The sequence below is a fragment of the Grampus griseus genome (genome assembly GCF_964374135.1).
Source record: "Grampus griseus genome assembly, chromosome: 11".
In the NCBI taxonomy this organism is placed as follows: domain Eukaryota; kingdom Metazoa; phylum Chordata; class Mammalia; order Artiodactyla; family Delphinidae; genus Grampus; species Grampus griseus.
Genome location: NC_139005.1, coordinates 85,022,133 through 85,042,173, shown reverse-complemented (window position 1 = coordinate 85,042,173; position 20,041 = coordinate 85,022,133). Strand labels below are relative to the sequence as shown.

Below are 20,041 nucleotides of genomic sequence, written 5' to 3'. Positions count from 1 at the left end.
TCCAAGTGCCTGTTAGTTAAAAATACTTTTGAAAGAAGCTGAAATATTTATGAAAACTAATTAAAACCATCTCCTGAAGTCAAGTAGCATGTCAGATTAAGAAAGTACATCAAAATGAACTCCAGAAAAAACATTCTACCCTACATGCCTATGTGTTCTACTACACCATAATGGTAATACAGTCAAGTTTCAGAGTTGAAACATATTTTTCAGGCAGGAAACATCATAGAATAAAATTTCTTAAACCAGGTCTAATCACAGGCTTTTCTACACTATCTTTCTTTCGTGAAGCATACGAGCATACACGCTTTAAGTGTGAAAATTATGTTACCTTGCATATTTGGTGTTGCTGAAGAATCTGATGACACAGCTTGGTACGGCAAGTCTGTATTCAACTGCAAAAGATAGCCTTCAACTGTAGGCACTTCATCCCATTTGACATGAAAAGAGTTGGTAGTGGCTTTGATCAGTTGTACTTGTGATGGTGCCGGTGGTTTCTCTAAAGAACAATATTGGTATTATGTATTAAAGTTTCAAATGTATCAATAGTTTGCCTATATAGCTTGTGGACCTGGAGTTCTGAAAACATCAGCAATGAACATTTCATCTGTTTACTAAGAGGAAAAAATTTACTCAGATAAACATAGCTATAGTAGGTCAAATAAAAATAATTTGGAGTTCTGATTTTATTTATCTAATTCCTTATATGAATAAATCTATAAACAAAATAATTTAGTTCCAAGCTGAGTCATCAAATTAAAAAAAATATTTAATCCTAGAAGTGTGGGGAAAAACCAAGTACTTTATAGTTACAGCTATGCTATTTTACCTTCTTGGTAAGTTTTTAATTTTATGACCCAATTTTGAGCCAACAGCATACATGTCAGAAATACTGTTAATGTTGGCAAAAATGATTTGGACATGATATTTCGGAAAAACTTCTTTGAAGTAACTTCTTTGAAGTTAATATCTTCTTATCAAAACTTGTACTAACCAGGGCTTCCCTGGTGGCGCAGTGGTTGAGAGTCTGCCTGCTGATGCAGGGGACACAGGTTCGCGCCCCGGTCTGGGAAGATCCCACATGCTATAGAGCGGCTGGGCCCATGAGCCACGGCCGCTGAGCCTGCGCGTCCGGAGCTTTTGCTCCGCAATGGGAGAGGCCACAACAGTGAGAGGCCCGTGTACCGCAAAAAAAAAAAAAGAAACAAAAGAAAAACTTGTACTAACCAAAACAGGTAATTATTTTGGAATAAAATGTTACCAACATTTCTAAAACAATAACAATCATAGACTATTAGAACTGGAAAAAAGGACCTAAGATTATTTCTACAATATCCCTGTCTTTTTGTTTACCTATCAAATTAGGGAACTCACAAATCCCAAGGCAGTACACTCCATCTCTGGACAGTTATATAAGAAAATGTATTTTTCTAGTGAGTTGAAATCTATACACTATAATTTAATCTTTATAGAACAAGTCTAATATCTATCTCTTTGTATCTTTTAGAATAGGGGTCAGCAAACTATGGCTCATGGACCAGATCCAGTCTCTGCCTATTTTTATAAATAAAGTTTCACTGAAATATAGCTATGCTCCTTTGTTTAGGTATTGTCTATGACTCCTTTTATGCTACAGCTGTAGAGGTGAGTAGGTGTAACAGAGACGTTATGGCCCAAAAAGCTTAAAATATTTACCCTCTGGGTCTTTACAAAAACAGTCTAATGTCCCTGTTTTAGAGGGTAATTAAGCCTAGTTCCTCCAACTATTCCCATGGAAATTCCTCCACGATCCTATTCACAATCCAGCTTATTTATGTTTTTCAAAGTAAGGCAACCCATACCTGAACAAAAGCAGAGAATAAGAAGACAAGTCCAGGAGGTACACCACCCACATAAAAGAAGTTACATGAAGAAAAAGAGAGAAAACAGAAGGGTGTAAATCAGTGAAATAAACTGAGAATTCTCACAACTGAAGAACATGAGTTTCCATACTGAAAGGGCCCACTGAGTACTCAACACAAGGGATTAAAAATAGACACACAACAAGACACATCATCATAAAATTTAAGAACGGTAGGGACAAAGAAAAAATTCTAAAAGCTATCAGGGGAAAGGTCACATTTAAAAGGACCAAAAATCAGAAGTGGTTTAGATTCTAACAAAAACACCTGAAGTCTGAATATAACAACTTTCAAAAAAATTTTTTCCCAGCTTTCAAAATTCTGAAGGATAATGACTTCCAATATAGAATTCTATTTCCGCTCAAACTGTAAATTCAGTAGGAAGGAAGACTGAACTTATTTTCAAACAATGCAAGATCTCAAAATAAATTTATCACCTATGCACCCTTTTCCTGGGATGTGCTCTACAAAAATGAGGATGTAAACTAACGAAGGGAAAAATATGAGATCCAGGAAACAGGGAATCCAGCACAGGTGAGAGGCAAAAGATATCCCCAGAAAGATGATGAAGGGAGACTCCAAGATGATAGGTGTGCTCAATTTGTGGAAGGCAATCATCTCAGATTGGAGGAGGAGAAATTTCTTCAAGATGAGGAAATTTGATAGAATATCTGATGCATCTAACCATAATGAGAGAAGATTTAAACAAATGAGAGCATAGACTGAATTAGTGGTAAATACATACAGATCTAAAACAAAAAAAGTGACCATTACTAATCGACGGCAAACAAAAAATATTCACAATATTCTACATAGCTCACCTGTGAATAGCATTTATATGGTTATAATGTAAACACTGAACACTCATCTAACAAAATTATGGTGTAATCAATCATACTCAGAGAGTAGGGGTTAGGGAAGGTGCATAGGAGAGAGGTGAGGAGTGGTGGGAAGAAGAGAGAAATCCTTAACTTCCACGGTAGAAAGTGAGCATATTATGCCTAAACTGAAAAAAAATAAAAGTAACATATTCATGTTATATGGAGAACTGTAAGTAAATACCGTAAGAACTGTTTAACAGAGCTGAAAGCACATGCTTGTGAAGCAAGGAAAATGGGAGGAAAGTGTGAGCAAAAGACTGTTATTTTTCATAAAAAACACTTATGGAAGTATATTAATCTTTATATGAACTCAAATGCACAAAACTTAACTAAAAGTGAAGAAAGGCAAGATGAAGAACCCTACTCCCCTCCCCTGCCCAAACTGAGGCCAAGTTATCACAAGGAAAAGCAAAATCTAAATTTTGCCTTTATGATAGTGGCCATGATTACTTTTAGAAAGATATTCCCGTCCACAGCCTTTTATGGAAAGGTTTATGGAAAAACTGGCCATTCAGAGACAATGATCTTTAATCTTTTAAAAGTCACAGATCTCTTATAGAATCTGGTTAAAGTGACATATTTGCTACTGAGAAAAATTTATATGTGCACATTTTTCTTCTAATCTCAGAGACTGATTAGAAGCTTATCCTTGGATTTCAGCTCATAATTTCCAATTTCAAAGATGAATCAGTAAGTTCAATTTTCTATAGTTTTTCCTCCTTGCTAGTATGTACTTCTTCCATAGAAAGCATTTAGTCTCCAACTTAACTGTTCCACTTATTACTTTTTCAAGTATCTTAATTTTAAAATTAAACTTTCTACATTATAAAAGCAATGCATGCTACTGCAGAAAATACAGATAAGAGAGAAAACCTTTTAAAAAAATGTATAATCTCACCTCTTAGATAATACTTTGGTACACAGTGTATCCTTCCAGATTTTCCTGTTTATACACTTAAAAGAAAAACTGGAATCATAGGTATGTTTTATAATCTGCTTTTCTCATAAAACAACACATACTACATCTTCAGATCTGATTTCTCTACTGGCTTCCAGACTTCTTTATTCCCTCAATTGCCTACTTGATCTCCTTATTTCAAACTTAGCAGGGTTTAAATGGAACTTTCCATTTTCTCCACAAGCCTGTTTTCTCCGCAATTTTCCCAGCTCAATAAATAGAAATACCACCAAATTATTCAAGCTAAAAACGTCATCCTTCTTTCCTCTCTTTCTGTCATCTGCCATACCCAAATCAGTCGGTTCTGTCAACAAGAACTCCAAAACACGTCCTGAATTTATCCATCTCCACGTATGAAAAACCCGAATGAACTTTTTGGCCAAACCAACATGAAAAAGAGAGGCAGTGGCTTTGCAGTAAGTCTCAAAAGACAGACATCATTTGATTATTTATTTATCTAAAGGAAAAACTGTATTTGTTAAATACTCTTACCTACCAGTATCAAGATACCAAAGATCCTTGCAGCAAACTTGACTATTCAGTGCTTTTTTGTAGCCATCTCTTCCACTCCAAAAATACAATCGAGTGCCAATTGCAACAGCACAGTGTCCAGCTCTTGGTCTTGGTCTTGAATTTTTTTTGTCTTCTTGAGAATCTGATACTAGGGTGGTCCACTCTGCTGTATCTAAAGACAGAAATATCCATGATTAATCTACTTTTCTTAAATGACAAAATAACAAAAGTTATTTTATTAATAAACTTTATTTTAATAACTCTTAAAAGACTCACCAAGATTTAAGTAAGAAAATGAACTGGTACATCTCCATTCACAATCATGAGGTGAAGTCTCAATATTTTCCCCCTTATGTGGAACCCATCCACCAAAGATGTACATCCTGAACAACAAAAAAAGAAAACATAAAGTAGCTGTTTTTTTTTCTAAAGCTTTAATTTTATTTTTCAGATTTAAAATGCTAAGAATAGACAAATTTATTTTTTCTTGACTCAAAGCTTCAGGACTAATAAATCACTTATCACTGTCAAGGTAATGGAAATACGATAGTGAATAAAGTGGTCTTCTTTCAAGAGTTTATAATTTTATGAAGCAATACAGAATCAAAATTATTACTCTCTGGCAAGTTATTCAAAGTGGGAAATATTTCAATTATAATACATTTGAAAATCAATAATGTATGCAATAAACTAAGGGTTGCCTGCCAGAAGGACACTCAAATGATCTATGACATCCAAAGTTAAATTTAGAATTGTATGTGTATAGTAACCAAAGAGAATTAAGTTTCTTATAACTTTGGTCACTGATATCATCAAACAAAAACCATTAGACTATGTTCCTCAGGGCCCTAAGGGTTCTCGAGACATGCCCGATGGCTGCTGAAGAAGAAAGGCTCATCAGGAAGAGCTCAGGCCATGTAGCCTCATGTCAACCAGAGAAGCTCTATTTTTTTTTAATCTATTTTATATGTTAGAGTTCCAATGGAAAAACTACATGTTATAAAAGGGTTCTGCTATTTAAAAAAATGAACATCTTATTAGGTTTTGTTTATGGCTATTTTTTAAGAAGAACTAATGAGGTTCTAAATTACAACTAGCTGTTTCCTAAAACATTACTTTTAAGGTGAAGTCCCTACACAGGTAAACACTTACTTAAATTCTATTTAAACAATATTCCTAATTCTGGCCCAATGTTGCACAAAAAAGGGAACTTGTTGATAGTAACAGCTAACCTTTACGGAGTGCTCTCTATGTACCTGGCACTGTTTGAAGCATTTTATATGTATTAATTCACTCAATCCTCATGACAGTCTTGTGAAGGAGGTTTCATTATTATCCACATTTTATACTTGAGGAAACTGAGGTACAAATAAAGTTTCCTTGCCCCAGAACAGATAGGACAAGTATCAAAGCTCAGACCTGAATTCGGGCAATCTGGTTACAGAGTCCACATTCTATCCATAACACCATCCAAAGTATAATCATTGAGCATAGACGCTGAATACACACCTGGGTACAAATCAATACGTGAAAAATATGTAAAATATGTAAAAAGAAACAGTGAGTTATGTGTGTCAAATCTGTTGATGGAGGACAGATCAGTTTGACAACACTCTACCTTACACTTATATAACACCTACTCTGTGCATGATATTGTAAGGAATGTGAAGAAGTAAAAGAGGCAGCATGACAAGAAAATGGTAAGTATTTTGACTCTTATGGGCATATTACTTTATGCCCAATAAACACTTACTTTATGCACAGTAAGTATTTTAGCTCCTGTGGGCATATTACTTTATCTTCACTAAGCACAATCAAACATTATTAAATCATTTTCAAGAAATTAGCAGCATCACTCTTCTTTGTACCTATCTTTCTTAAGTTTGTTAAAAAGACAAAAAAAAGGAAGACTAAAAAACAGAAAAACACCATACTTATTTCCTATAACACTGGCTGTATGAAGGCTTCGTGGAAGTGGCACTGTCCCTTTAGTTTCTGGTTTTGACCATGACATAGTTTCTAAAAGTAAAAATAAGTATATTAGCAACTTAATCTAATAATAGCAAATTACTTCAACTTGCAGAATTTAAAAAAAAAGGACTTACAAAAATGAAGCAAAGGGTTTCAAAACCATTACTTGAATTTCATCTTAAAATAAACATTTCCAGCTGACATAAATTGCCAATCACAGAAATCTATTTACACTTGAATGTTAGTATTTGTAATGGAGAGGTGTATTTAGGGTGCTACTGATTTTGAATTAAAACCAGATTAAGGATTTTAACATTTTAAGTAAGAGCATATTGTGTAGAAGACACTCAGAAGTGGAAGCACACATACCCTCCAAATATTCATTCCTACGATCCCTTAAAATAGCTATGCAAGGAGGTTTTTCACTGACCAGCAGTAACATTACTAACGCCACATTTCCTGTAGACAGAGTAACCACATAAATTCAATCATCCTCAACTGGGACATCTCACAGAGTGAAAGGCGTACTATTGATAATTACGTGGGACAATAAGCATAAACCAGGACCATCCAAGGCAAACCAGAATATATGGTGACCTGACTTATAGGGAGCCCAGGAGAGTTACTGTCATAAATCAAATATTCATTTGTTCAACTTGACTGATCAGCAATCACTCATATCAAGTACAACTCAATAAAAACTGTAATCAAAAATATTTTTCAAAGCAATTTTTGTATTTGCCTTTATCAATCATAATGAATTCCTGAGCCTGAATGAACTTAAGCTTACCTAAGTCAAGTTGCCATAGGTCATCAAGGCGAGCACCACACATTCCACCAAAAACATACATTTTAGGACTTCCTGAATCTCTTCTGCAATATATAACAGCTGTGTGGGATTCTCTTGGAGAAGGCACAATCCCTTTAGTCACTGGAATGCTCCAACCCACAACACCAGAACCATGCTGTAGCTCCAGCTCATAGAAATCATTTAAATATCTAGGATATAATGAAAGAAATTAAAACATTAACATGATATACACTTTTTATTTGCTTTTTGTTTCTATTTATAAAAATAACATATGCTTATTCATATAATACAGAAAGCCATTAGAAGAGCAGAAACCCCATAACTCATTCATTCAACATGTATTCATCAAACACTACTATGTACCAGGCACTCTTGTGGGGATCAGTAGTGAACAGAAGAGATTAAAAAAATTCCTGCCATCATTTAGCCAGCACTCTTGTCCATGACAATACCGTGACAGTTTCAAAACATAGCTGCAAATTCCCTGACACTCTTCCCATGAGGAGGTAGGGTCTATGTCCCCTCCCCTTGGTGCTAGGCAGGTTGTGACTGCGTCAACTAATAGAGTGTGGTGAAATGATACTATGTGACTTCTGGGGCTCAGTCACAGAAGGCCAATGCAGCTTCACTACAGAACACTTGCACTTGGAATCCTGAACCTCCCTGAAAGTCCAACTGTCACAAAACCACCATATGGAGAGGACACAAGTAGGCACGCAGGATGACAGTCCCAGTTGAGTTCATCCTTCAGCCATCTCAGCTGAGGCATCAGACATGGCAGTGACCACTGAAGCCTTCCCATCTGAGGGCCTAGTCATCACTGCTGTGTCCTGTATGAATTCCCAATGTACAGAATCCACGAACACAATAAAATGGTTGCTATTTTGCATCACTAACTTTTGGGGCAGTTTATTACATGGTACTAGATAACCAGAACAATCAATTACTATTGACAATAATTAGTAAATACCCTTTCAGACCTCTCTCTCTATGGATACCCACATATGTATAAGCAAGATATACTACAAATATTGCTTTGCAACTTTTTTCTTTTTAAATTTTCACTCTATAATGTCATAGCAATGTCCTACATAGCTTTTCTACTCTAGAAATTGGCATGAAGCTTCTCATCTATGACATGATGTTTTCAGTGTTTTGAGCAAAGTGACACTTATAAGAATCTATCTCTCAATAAATTGAGTAATCAAATTATTACTCAAATATGAGGGCAAAATTAAACATTTTAGAACATATAAAACTGCAAAATTTAGGGCTTCCCTGGTGGCGCAGTGGTTGAGAGTCCACCTGCCGATGCAGGGGACACGGGTTCGTGCCCCGGTCCGGGAAGATCCCACATGCTGTGGAGCGGCTGGTCCCGTGAGCCATGGCCGCTGAGCCTGCGCGTCCGGAGCCTGTGCTCCGCAACAGGAGAGGCCACAACAGTGAGAGGCCCGCGTACCGCAAAAAAAAAAAAAAAAAAACAACAACTGCAGTTTAGCCATATAACTGTTCTGTGAAAAAATGATGCTAGATCATCCAGGAAAAATAAAAAGAAATCCAAGAAAGAATACACTGAATAAAAGAAATGGTTGTGCAAAGAAACTAGTAATTTATAATTAAATTTAAATTGATGTTTATAACCGTGGCTGTGAGGTCTAAATAATCACTGGGAAAGACTGACTAAAAAATTAATTTCTTAACATTATTGTAGTCTGGAATACGATTCACAACTCTACGAAACATATGTAAAAAGGGAGTAAGCAAAAAAAGGCTAAAGAAAAAGACAGTAATCTGTTTCCAAAGAGTACAAGGCATCTTCCTTTTAAATGTGTATGATGATTTCCAAGCAACTAAGGGAAGCATAGAATTAGCATGTATAATTTTCAAATCATTAGCAGGAAAGAAAGAATCAAAGAAAAACAATAAATCAAGAAAAAGGAAGGAGAAGGAAAAAAAGCAAAGCATAGTCTATGGAAATAAGATGGCTGGGGGAAAAAACAGCTATAAACAATGTCAAAAGAGAAGAGAAAAACTGAAAAAAAATTTAGTAAACATCACAGAATTTTCTTAATATAAAGAGCTCCTATGAAATCAAGATAACGACCAATCACACAATAGACATAGGTAAAAGGATATAAACAGGCAGTTCACAGAACAGGAAATAAAAATTATATAAATATATAAACACACATACACAAATATTCAATCTCATCACAATTTTTAGAAACCTAGCAAAGGCAGGGAAAGGGGTGTGGAGAAGCAACAACAAGCAGAGTAGATGGAAAACATAAAATTACAACGGCAGGAAAAAACGTCCTTATTTTAAGACAAAGTCTCTTGGAGATAGGGAGTATGCAGGGGAAACAAAAGAACCCCAAATCCAACTATAAGCTATTAATAGCAGGATGATATTAAAACTATTTAACAACTGATATGGCATAGAGTTAAACAGATCAGAACGAATCCCAGCCAGTATGCTATACCAGTGCATACTAGTTAATTGTTAGTCCTATTTACATAAGATAAGTCTACAACAAAATAATACACACAGGTTGAAATTATATATGTAAGGAACAAAACACAAATTCACAATCACACTGGGAGATTTTAACATGTCATTCAGAAGTTATGACCTACACCCACAGGATAAAAAAGCTTTGAATAATAATTTAAAACATTGATTTAATAAAGAACCTTTTAGCCAAACAGTCAAGAACTTACAATCTTTATGAAGAACTATGGAATAATTACAAAAAATGACTGTGACATAGACCACAAAAACAACCATTAAAAAGGAGAAATCCTATAGACCACATTTTTTTTAACCTCAATATAATAAAACTAGATATTAGCAACAATAACAAAACTTTCCATTTTGAAATTTTTCTTTTTTTTGGCCACACCACTCAGCTTGTGGAAACTTAGTTCCCCAACCAGGGATCGAACCCAGGTCCATGGCAGTGAAAGCCCAAGTCTTAACCACTGGACCACCAGAGAATTCCTCCATTTGGAAAATTTTAAAAATTAAGCTCAACATCCATTTTTTGGTTAAAAAGAAAGAAAAAATGAATTAGCAAACTATAGATTTAAGAAAACTTCCTTATATATATGGAACCAAAAAATACAACAAACTAGTAAATGTAACAAAAAAGAACCAGACTCACAGATATAGAGAACAAACTGTGGTTAGCAGTGGAGAGAGGGAAGGGGGGGAGGGACAACATGGGGTAGGGAATTAAGAGGTTACAAACCATTAGGTATAAAATAAGCTACAAGGACATACTGCACCACACTGAGAATATAGCCAACATTTTATAATTATAAATGGAGTATAACCTTAAAAAATTGTGAATCACTATACTGTACACCTGTTACTTATGTAATATTATACAACTATACTTCATATATATATATCTTTTTTTTTAGAACTTCCTTAATCTGATCAAAGGCATATACTAGAGACCTACAGCAAACATCACAATTAAAGATAGAAAGGTAAATATATTAATGAAACAGAAGAGAGTCTAGAACAAGAGCTCACAAACTTTTTCTGGAAAGAGCTAGATAGTAAATATTTTAAGCTTTGTAGGCCATAAATTCTGCCACAACTACTCAACTCTGCCCTTTTAATATGAAAGCAGCCAGAGACAATATGTAAATGAATGGACATGGCTGGGTTCCAATGAAACTTTACTAGCAAAAACAGGCAGCAGGCCAAATTTTGTCTACAGAGAGTAGTTTGTAACCCCTGGTCTAGAGAGTCTAGAAAAAGACCCAATTCTAAGAGAATTAAGATATGACAGAGATGGGAGTTCAACACATTGTGTGGGGGGGGACTGGCTTATTTAATAAATGGTGGGAGAACTGAAAATTCATTCAGAAGAAAAAGTAAAAAGCCTCACACTAGTCACAGAAATATATTCCAAATGCATTAATATTTTAAACACAAAAACAAAGCTGTGAATGTACTAGAAGAAAATATAGAAAAATTATTTTTATAGTTTTGGGACAGGAGATTCTTCCTAATAAGCAGGATACAAACCAGAAAGCCATTAAAAAGTATATTGTCATACTTGATAAAACAAAAATGAAAACCCTTAAAAAAGCGGGGGGAGCAAACAGAAGACTTGGGAAAAAATATCTGGAACATATAAAACAAATTACATAGAGAACTCCTAAGAATCACTAATAAAAAGAAAAACAAAAATCCATGAAAATATGATTAGAAATAATAAATGAATTCAGCAAGGTCACAGGATACAAGATCAATATACAAAGACCAAATGTATTTCTATATGCTAGCAATGAACAATCCAAAAATGAAATTAAGAAACCAAATCTATTCACAATGTCATCAAAAAGAATAAAAAGTTAGAAATAAATTTAACAAAATAAGAGCAAGATTTGTACATTGAAAACCTCAAAATATCGCTGACTGACAATAAAGAAGATCTAAATAAATGTAGAGACATTCCATGTTCATAGACTGGAAGACTCAATACTAATAAGATAGCAACTGTCCACAAATTGATCTATATAGTCAACACAATCCCTATCAAAATCCCAGAAGAACTTTTTGCAGAAATTGGCAAGTTGATCCTAAAATTTATACAGAAATGTAAAGGATTCAGAATAGCTAAAACATTCTTGAAAAAAGAGTAATAAAATTTGAGAACTTATATCTTCCTATTTCAAAACATAATATAAAGCTACAGTAATCCAAACAGTGTGGTACTGGCATAAGGCCAGTGGAACAGAATTGAGAGTCCATAAATAAATCCTTACATTTACGGTCAATTCATTTTCAATAAAGGTGCCAAAACAATACAGTGGGAAAAGGATAGTCTTTTCAATGAAAGGTGTTGGGAAAGCTGGATATCTACATGTAAAAGAATGAATTTAGACACTTACTTTACCCAGGCATAAAAATTACCTCAAAATGAATCACAGATATAACTACAGAACTTTTAGAAGAAAATAGAGGAACAAAGCTTTGTAACCTTGAGACACGCAAAGAGTTCTTAAAAAGGATGCTAAAAGCATGACCCATAAAAGAAAAAATGGATAAACTGAACTTATCAAAATTAAAATCTTTGTGCTTCAAAAGATACCATTAAGAAAATAAAAAGACAAGCTACAGATGGGAAGAAAATATTTGCAAATCACATATTTGATTTTTTAAAAAACCTGTATGCAGAATATATAAAGAACACTTATAATTCAATAATAAGAATACAAGCAACTAAATTTTATTTTTAGATTTATTTTATTGAAGTATAGTTGATTTACAATGTTACGTTAACTTCTGCTGTACAGCAAAGTGATTCAGTTATACATATAAATATATACATTTTTTTCATATTCTTTTCATTATGGTTTATCACAGGATATGGAATATAGTTCCCTGTGCTATACAGTAGAACCTTGTTGTTTATCCATTCTCTATATAATAGTTTGCATCTGCTAATCTCAAACTCCCAATCCATCTCTCCCCCACACCCCCACCCTTGGCAACCACAAGTCTGTTCTCTATGTCTGTGAGTCTCTTTCTGTTTCATAGATAAGTTCATTTGTGTCATATTTTAGATTCCACATATAAGTGATCTCATGTGGTATTTGTCTTTCTCTTTTTGACTTACTTCACTTAGTATGATAATCTCTAAGTCCATCCATGTTGCTGCAAATGGCATTATTTCATTCTTTTTTTATGGCTATGTAGTATTCCATTGTATATGTGTACCACATCTTCTTTATCCATTCATCTGTCTTTGGACATTTAGGTTGTTTCCATGTCTTGGCTACTGTGAATAGTGCAGCTATGAACACAGGCATGTACATATCTTTTCGAATTATGGTTTTTTCCAGATATATGCCCAGGAATGGGACTGCTGGACCATATGACAACTCTATTTTTAGTTTTTTGTGAAACCTCCATACTGTTTTCCAGAGTGGCTGCAGCAATTTACATTCCCACCAACAGTGTAGGAGGGTTCCCTTTTTTCCACACCCTCTCCAGCATTTATTATTTGTAGACTTTTTTTTTTTTTTTTTTTTGCGGTATGTGGGCCTCTCACTGTTGTGGCCTCTCCCGCTGCAGAGCACAGGCTCTGGATGCGCAGGCTCAACGGCCATGGCCCATGGGCCCAGCCACTCCACGGCACGTGGGATCTTCCCAGACTGGAGCACGAACCCGTGTCCCCTGCATCGGCAGGTGGACTCCCAACCACTGCGCCACCAGGGAAGCCCTATTTGTAGACTTTTTAATGATGGCCATTCTGACTGGTGTGAGGTGGTACCTGATTGCAGTTTTGATCTGCATTTCTCTAATAATTAGCAATGTTCAGCATCTTTTTTTGTGCCTGTTGGTCAAGTGTATCTAACAAATGAACAGAGATTTGAATAGAAATTTCATCAAACAAGATATATGAATGGCTAAAAAGCTCATGAAAAGAAGCTCAACATCACTGGTCATTAGGGAAATGCAAATTAAAACCATAATAAGATACCACCTTATACCCACTAGGTTGGCTGTAAAAAAAAAAGACAGACAATAACAAGCGTTAACAAGGATGTGGAAAATTTGGAACACTTATACATTGCTGGTGGGAAGGTAAGATGGTAGTCACTTTGGAAAACAGTTTGGTAGTACTTAAGAAGTATAAATTTCCCACATGACTCAGCAATTCTATTACTAGGTATCTAATCAAGAGTAATGAATACATGTCCATAGAAAGACCTGTATGCAAATGATCATAACAGCATTATTCATAAAAGCCCAAAACTGGAAACAATCCAAACGTCTACCAACTGATGAACAGATAAACAAAATGTGATATATCAATACAATGGAGTATTATGCATCAGTAAAAGGAAGAAATATTTGATACATGCTACAACATGGTTGAACCTTAAGAACATTATGCTAAGTGAAAGAAGATAAATGCACAAAAGCACATTTGTACGAAATGTTCAGAAAAGGCTAATCTACGGAGACAGAAAGTAGACTGGTAGTTGCCTGGGGATTGGTATGGGAATGCAGACTGACTGCAAATGAATAAGAAGTTTCTTTTGGAGTGATAGAAATGTTCTAGAACTGGATTGTGGTGATGGTTACACAACACTGTAAATTACTAAAAATCATGGAATTGTACATATAAAAAGGATGAATTTTATGGTATATAATATATACTTCAACTTTTTAAAATAGAAAAATAAACAAGGACCTGAACAGACAATTTCAAAAAAGTAATTGTAAATATCCAATAAGCATTGTTAATCAAGCTCATTCCTAGTTTAAAAATAAATCAAGATAAACCCATGAAATGTATTTCACCAATTATGTTGGCAAAAACTAAGAAGAGTGAGATGATTCAGTATTGCTGAGGGTATAAGGCACTCTCGTACACAGTTATTAGGAGTATAAAATACTTCCATCTCTTTGGAGGTTGATTCAGGGGTACCTAAACAAACTTAAATGTACCCTTTGACCAACACCCTCCCCCCCAATTCCATTTATAAGTATCAATCCTACAAAAATATTTATACATGTGCAAAAACTGTAATAGCAAAATAATGGAAATATTTAAATGTCCATCTGTAGGGGAATGGTTAAATAATTTGCATAATTCAGACTACTTTTCAGCCTTTAAAAAATAGGTCAATCCATATCTACTGCCATGTAAAGATATATTGTTAAAAGTAAAAAACAAACAAAAAACCCAAACAAGTAAACAGCCAAAGTCATAAAGCAAGAAGAAAGACCTCACTTGTATAAAAAAAATACATGTCTGCGTAGAATCAGATTAAGGTTCCCAAGTCCCCTCTCCCAGAAAGCAGAACATGTATCCTTGCATCATGACTCAGGTCTTGGCTTTAGGGCTTGCTCTGACCAATGGAATGTCAACAGAAATGAATGTGCTAGCTTTAATCAAGGTTTTAAAAAGTATCACGTGTATCTAGTTATTCCCTCTAGCAGCATAAACTTGAGAAGCTTACCCTTAACACAACAAAAGCTAATACAATGTGTTACATGAAAAAGGTTCCAAAAGATACACATCAAACTGAATTATGTGTTCTTGCCTATGCTGGGGAACAGTGATGCTATGAGAAAGAACTTCGTATACTTTTTAGTTTCTTGAATTTTACAAGTCTGTACCTAAAAAAAATTGTTTAATGGAAAATGAAAAAAAGACATGGGCTAAAAGTAAAAGTATCTGGATTAGTGTGGTGGTATAAATTCTTTTCCTTTTCTCCAGTTTCCAATTTTTCCATGTAGTTTTAGTATATGTTATTTTTTAAAGTCTGGAGGGAAAAAAAAGCTAACTCTATTATCAGTCTAATGTAGGTAAAAAGACACATTATAATGGCGATGACAACTACTGATATTGCTGATGGCAACTTGAAAGTCCTTTGAAAATTATTCCAATAATCTTATTTAGCAATCACAATGACACTGAAAGGTAGGTATTTAATCACTCCCATTTCACAGTGAAGGAAAACAGGCTTAGATTACTTCCACTAAAGGACACATACACGGTAAGCAGTGAATCAGAAAATAGCCTTTTGGATTCTAAACCTCCAAATCCTGAATGCTATAATGACCATGTGATCAAAACATTATGCAAAAAGAAAAGAGGCAGTGATTAATTCTGTTTGGAAAAAGGAGGAGAGAATTGGTTCTGAAAGTACTTGCTTGTGTGAACCACTCTTAACAGCTTCCTATGAGAAAAATGGAAATGATAGCCTTCATTCTACATTCAGATTTTTGTCACTAACTCTCAGAGAAATATAATTTGAAAATATCCATTTATTACTTTTCATTATCGCTTATGACAACTAAAATTCATTATGGCTCAACATATACAAATATATTGCCACAAGCAGTTATATTAATATCAATTTAATAAGATGATTTCTGATCGGAAAAGGCAGTTTTGAAAACAGATATACTCCAGGGACTAAGGAAAACACAAAATGGACACAAATTTGTTCACTGTTAGGTTTAATTGAAAATGGTTAAGCTTCATCACTTTTGATAATTAAAGATGGAAGAAATGAAATGTTCTTAATCTAAATCGTAAAATAAACATTTGGTCTGAAAAAGTGTTGGCATACCTGGGAACATTATTGTTTGAATCTTCACTTTCATTTGCCAGGCCACCAAACAAATAGCATTTGTTACCATATAAAGAGAAGCTATGTCCCAGCCGAGGACAAGGAGGTAAACCAGAAGAAGGAGGATACGGTTTCACTTTTTTCCATAACCAACGACTTGCCTAAAAAAGAGCATAAATACTCTCAGACAAAATCAGGAAAGTGCTCCTATATTGTCAATAGTGTAACATCATACCAATACATTTTAATCTGAATCCGATCAGAAGACTTCAATAAGCTACTTTTGGGACAAATGACAAGTTAACCAGATAACTTCAGGAATTAAAATGAGTGTTCCAATAGAAATTCAGTCTAATCGTTCATATTCACAGCTTTCCACAATGGCAAACTAAGCTTATAATAATAAACACTAACAGTTATAAAATATTTTCCAAATGAAAAATTCAACATTATTTATAGCTTTAAGATTAAATGTAATTTATGTACTCTCACTTTTTGAAATTAGGTAATCCATGGATGGTATATATTTTAACCTTTAAATAAACATAAAGCTCATTAAAAAGTTTTTTTTTTTCTTGGCCGCTGCATGGCATGTGAGATCTTAGTTCCCCAAACAGGGATCGAACCTGTGCCCCCTGCAGTGGAAGTGTGGAGTCTTAACCACTGGACCACCAGGGAACTCCAACATAAAGATCACTTAACAAACCAAACTCCAAAACTTATTCTCTAGCCATGGATGCTTTCTTTATCTAAAACTATTTTTGAAAAAATTTTTAAATGGACTGCTTGTAAACAGGCATAATTCACCTACATCTGCCAACTACCAGATATCCTTATGATCACAGAAGTGGGAATACACAGTTCAGGAATAAAAGTCAGTTAGGGCTGTCACAGAGGGCTCTGCGTCTGGTTTATTAGAGAGTAAAATCTAGAAAGGCTATTTGAAACTGTTACCCCTTTTGTATGTACTGCCAGAAAGGGGAAAAAAGTGATTATTAGCATGAGGGTAACAATTTCTGTAACTAAGGCAGAAGTTTTCAAAAACGTATGGTCTGGAGACCAGCAGGAGCAGGTGGAAACTCAGAAGGAATGCAAATTCTCTGTAGAGAATACTGATTCAGAAACTCTAAGGGCGGGGCCCAGCAATCTGTGTTTTCACAAACCCTCCAGGTGCTTCTGCTGCAGGCTAAAGTTAAAGAAAGACTGCGCTAAGATACAAAAGCTCAAACATATAACTTGTACAACTGAGACTAAGTAACAGGTATCTTAATGTTACAAATGTTGCACTGGGTATTGGAAAAAGACTTACACTAGAAACTTTGGCTTTGGGACTTCCCTGGTGGTCCAGCGGATAAGACTCCGCGCTCCCAATGCAGGGGACACGGGTTTGATCCCTGGTCAGGGAACTAAGATCCCACATCCCACATGCCACACGGCGAGGGCAAAAAAAAAAAGGAAACTTTGGCTTTTTAGTGAAGTGGAAATGTTTTCTTTGAAGCTATGAAATGTGAAGCTCGCACTATTTTAAGCATGTTAGTGAAACATTTTGCAATCTTTCAAAGAATTATGAGCAATATCATTAAAACTTCAGGTTGAGATAATAAATTTGAAATATACTTACTTGTAACTCATATAACTCATTGCTGTATCTTCCGTATTCAACCATTCCCCCAAATACTAATATTCTGGTACCATCACAGACAAATCCATGGGCAGCACAGCCTGGAGGGATGTCTCCTCTAACAGCTGGCAGGAACCACTGATTTGTAACTAGTTGCCAAAATAAAATTAAAACCAATTATAATAAACAGTTATCACAAACTATGAGTCTGTACTTTTATATGAATCATTTATATCAGTGGTTCTTAATTGGGAATGGTCTTGCCCACCCAGGGACAAACAAAAAAATTTCAGTTGTCAGAACTGCAGGAGGAGGGTGTTACTGGCAACTAGTGGGTAAAAGGCTGGGGATATAGGGCAGCCCCTAAAACAAACAAAATTATCCGGTTCAAATGTCAATCATGCTGCTGTTGAAAACCCTGATCTATATCACTTAATTTCTCAACAAAAACCCTACTTGGGGAGCATCATCCTCTCTATTTTACAAGTGAAAACTCTGACACTTAGGTTCAGTAACTTTAGGGTTGATCCTTGAGCAACTGGCAGAGCAAAATTCAAACCAGGTCTAACTTATTCCACACCCAAGGTTTTTACAGTCTACCAAATTGTCGACTAACTTTTTAACTTTTTTATGCTGGGGTGCCAGAAGGAGGAGAAGGTGAAAAAATAAAGTTTCCCCTACTCCACCATTTTATTAATTTCTAAATGACCACTATAATTAAGTTGTTTGGTCAAAGAAAAGTTATTGATCACGACATAGATTTCAAACTCATTAATTAGCCTTACACCAAGAAAAGAGCTTCCTTAGGACTGCTGGCGCATTGACAAGTGGGAAAAATGAAATTGCAACCTCCTTTCTGTTCCACGGAGGTACTCAAAGTCAGGGCCTCCGCGGCCGGGGGCATTTCTGATGTGCAGCGGCGCTCAAGGCGACAGTCCTCCCCGAGCGTTGAACGGCTGAGCTTGGGCACACACACCCAACCATGCAGACAGGCATCGGTATCACCCACGAGCCACTTCCCCGCCAGTGAAGAGCGCTACCAACGGGGTAAGAATCTTGACTAACAACTGCCAGGTACGGGGCTGTATTTGGGGTGAAAGTACCAGAAGGCCTCTCGTTTTCCCTCCTCATCTCCCCTATATTCTCTTCCTCCTAAAGAAGGCAGGCAGGCAAAGACGGGAAAGGCCCGGAGGAGCTCTGGTTTGGAGGTGGGTTTTGACAGGGAGGGATCTCGGGGCCCCGGAGTGGGCGAGACTTCGGGAAGAGGCCCAGGCGGATGGAAACAGTCTCTCTCGCCTACGTCCGCCAGCAGGGCTGGGGCGGGGGGGTCCGGGACCGCCTGCCCGAGGGCCGGCGCGCCCCGCACGGGGGCCGGTTCCGCCCCGGCAATCCCGGAGAAACGGAGCTACGGCCCGGGACCCTGCGGGATTGGGGCCGCCCGGCCGAGACTCGCTCCCCGCCGCCCACCGGAGGAGGCAGTGACCCGGCGGTGACAGCTGTCAGGGCCGCGGCAGCCGCCTCGTCTCCCCTCCCCCTCCGCGGCTCCCACAGGCGGGGCCGAAGAACCGCCGCCGCGCCTACCCGTGTTGTAGACGTGCAGCTCGTCGGCGATGCCCTCGTTGCCCCCTCCAAAGATGATCATCAGCTCCCGGATGGCCACCGCGCGGTGTCCGTGCCGGGCGCGGGGGACCGGCCCCGTGAAGGAGGAAACCCGCCTCCAGTTGAGGAGGCTGGGAGCCGCCATCTTCCCAACCCCCGCCCCTCTGTCCACAATGCACCGCGCCTGCTCCGGCGCCGCTGCTCCGGGAGGAGGGCTGGGACCCGCCTCCAGCTGTGCACGCGGGAGGAGGGGAACCCCACGGAGGAGGGTGATGGTCACGTGACCGCGGGCGTCCAGGGTGAGGATGGAGGGCTGCGGGGAGCAGAGGGGGTCCTGGCAAGGGAGCCCCACCCCCCCCGGGTGACGTGGCTGGTGTTGGCACCCTGGACAAGGGATTTTAGGGTGGAAGGAAATTTCCTACCGACCAGTCTCCCCTCCTCATCCAGAGCCTCCAGTTTTTTATTTGTGGGAGAAGATACAGCGTTTTCCTTTACGGCCACTTTGAGCATCTAGGATGTGCGAGTCAGACCTTTTAAAACAGGGGTCCCCAACCCCCAGGCCGCAGACCGCAACCTGTCCGGGCCTGTTAGGAAAGGGGCCACACAGCAGGGGCTGAGCAGGAGGTGAGCGAGGCTTCCTCTTCGCCTGAACTATTCCCGCCCCCCATTCCG

General features: G+C 37.2%; 1 protein-coding gene across 2 annotated transcripts in view; it reads right to left on the bottom strand.

Moving 5' to 3' along the window:
• HCFC2 (host cell factor C2) overlaps nucleotides 1-19,524 on the bottom strand; it is a 46,708-nt gene extending 27,184 nt beyond the window's left edge. For both annotated transcript variants that reach the window (XM_082665746.1, XM_082665745.1), the window contains exons 1-8: nucleotides 19,352-19,524; nucleotides 17,771-17,919; nucleotides 16,150-16,310; nucleotides 7,015-7,223; nucleotides 6,188-6,272; nucleotides 4,530-4,636; nucleotides 4,237-4,425; nucleotides 332-499 (exon numbers count right to left, since the gene is read on the bottom strand). In XM_082665746.1, coding sequence (XP_082521872.1) covers nucleotides 332-499; nucleotides 4,237-4,425; nucleotides 4,530-4,636; nucleotides 6,188-6,272; nucleotides 7,015-7,223; nucleotides 16,150-16,310; nucleotides 17,771-17,919; nucleotides 19,352-19,514 — 1,231 coding nt within the window. In that variant the 5' untranslated portion in view covers nucleotides 19,515-19,524. The remainder of the gene's footprint in view (nucleotides 1-331; nucleotides 500-4,236; nucleotides 4,426-4,529; nucleotides 4,637-6,187; nucleotides 6,273-7,014; nucleotides 7,224-16,149; nucleotides 16,311-17,770; nucleotides 17,920-19,351) is intronic.
• Between the last annotated feature and the right edge of the window lie 517 nt (nucleotides 19,525-20,041).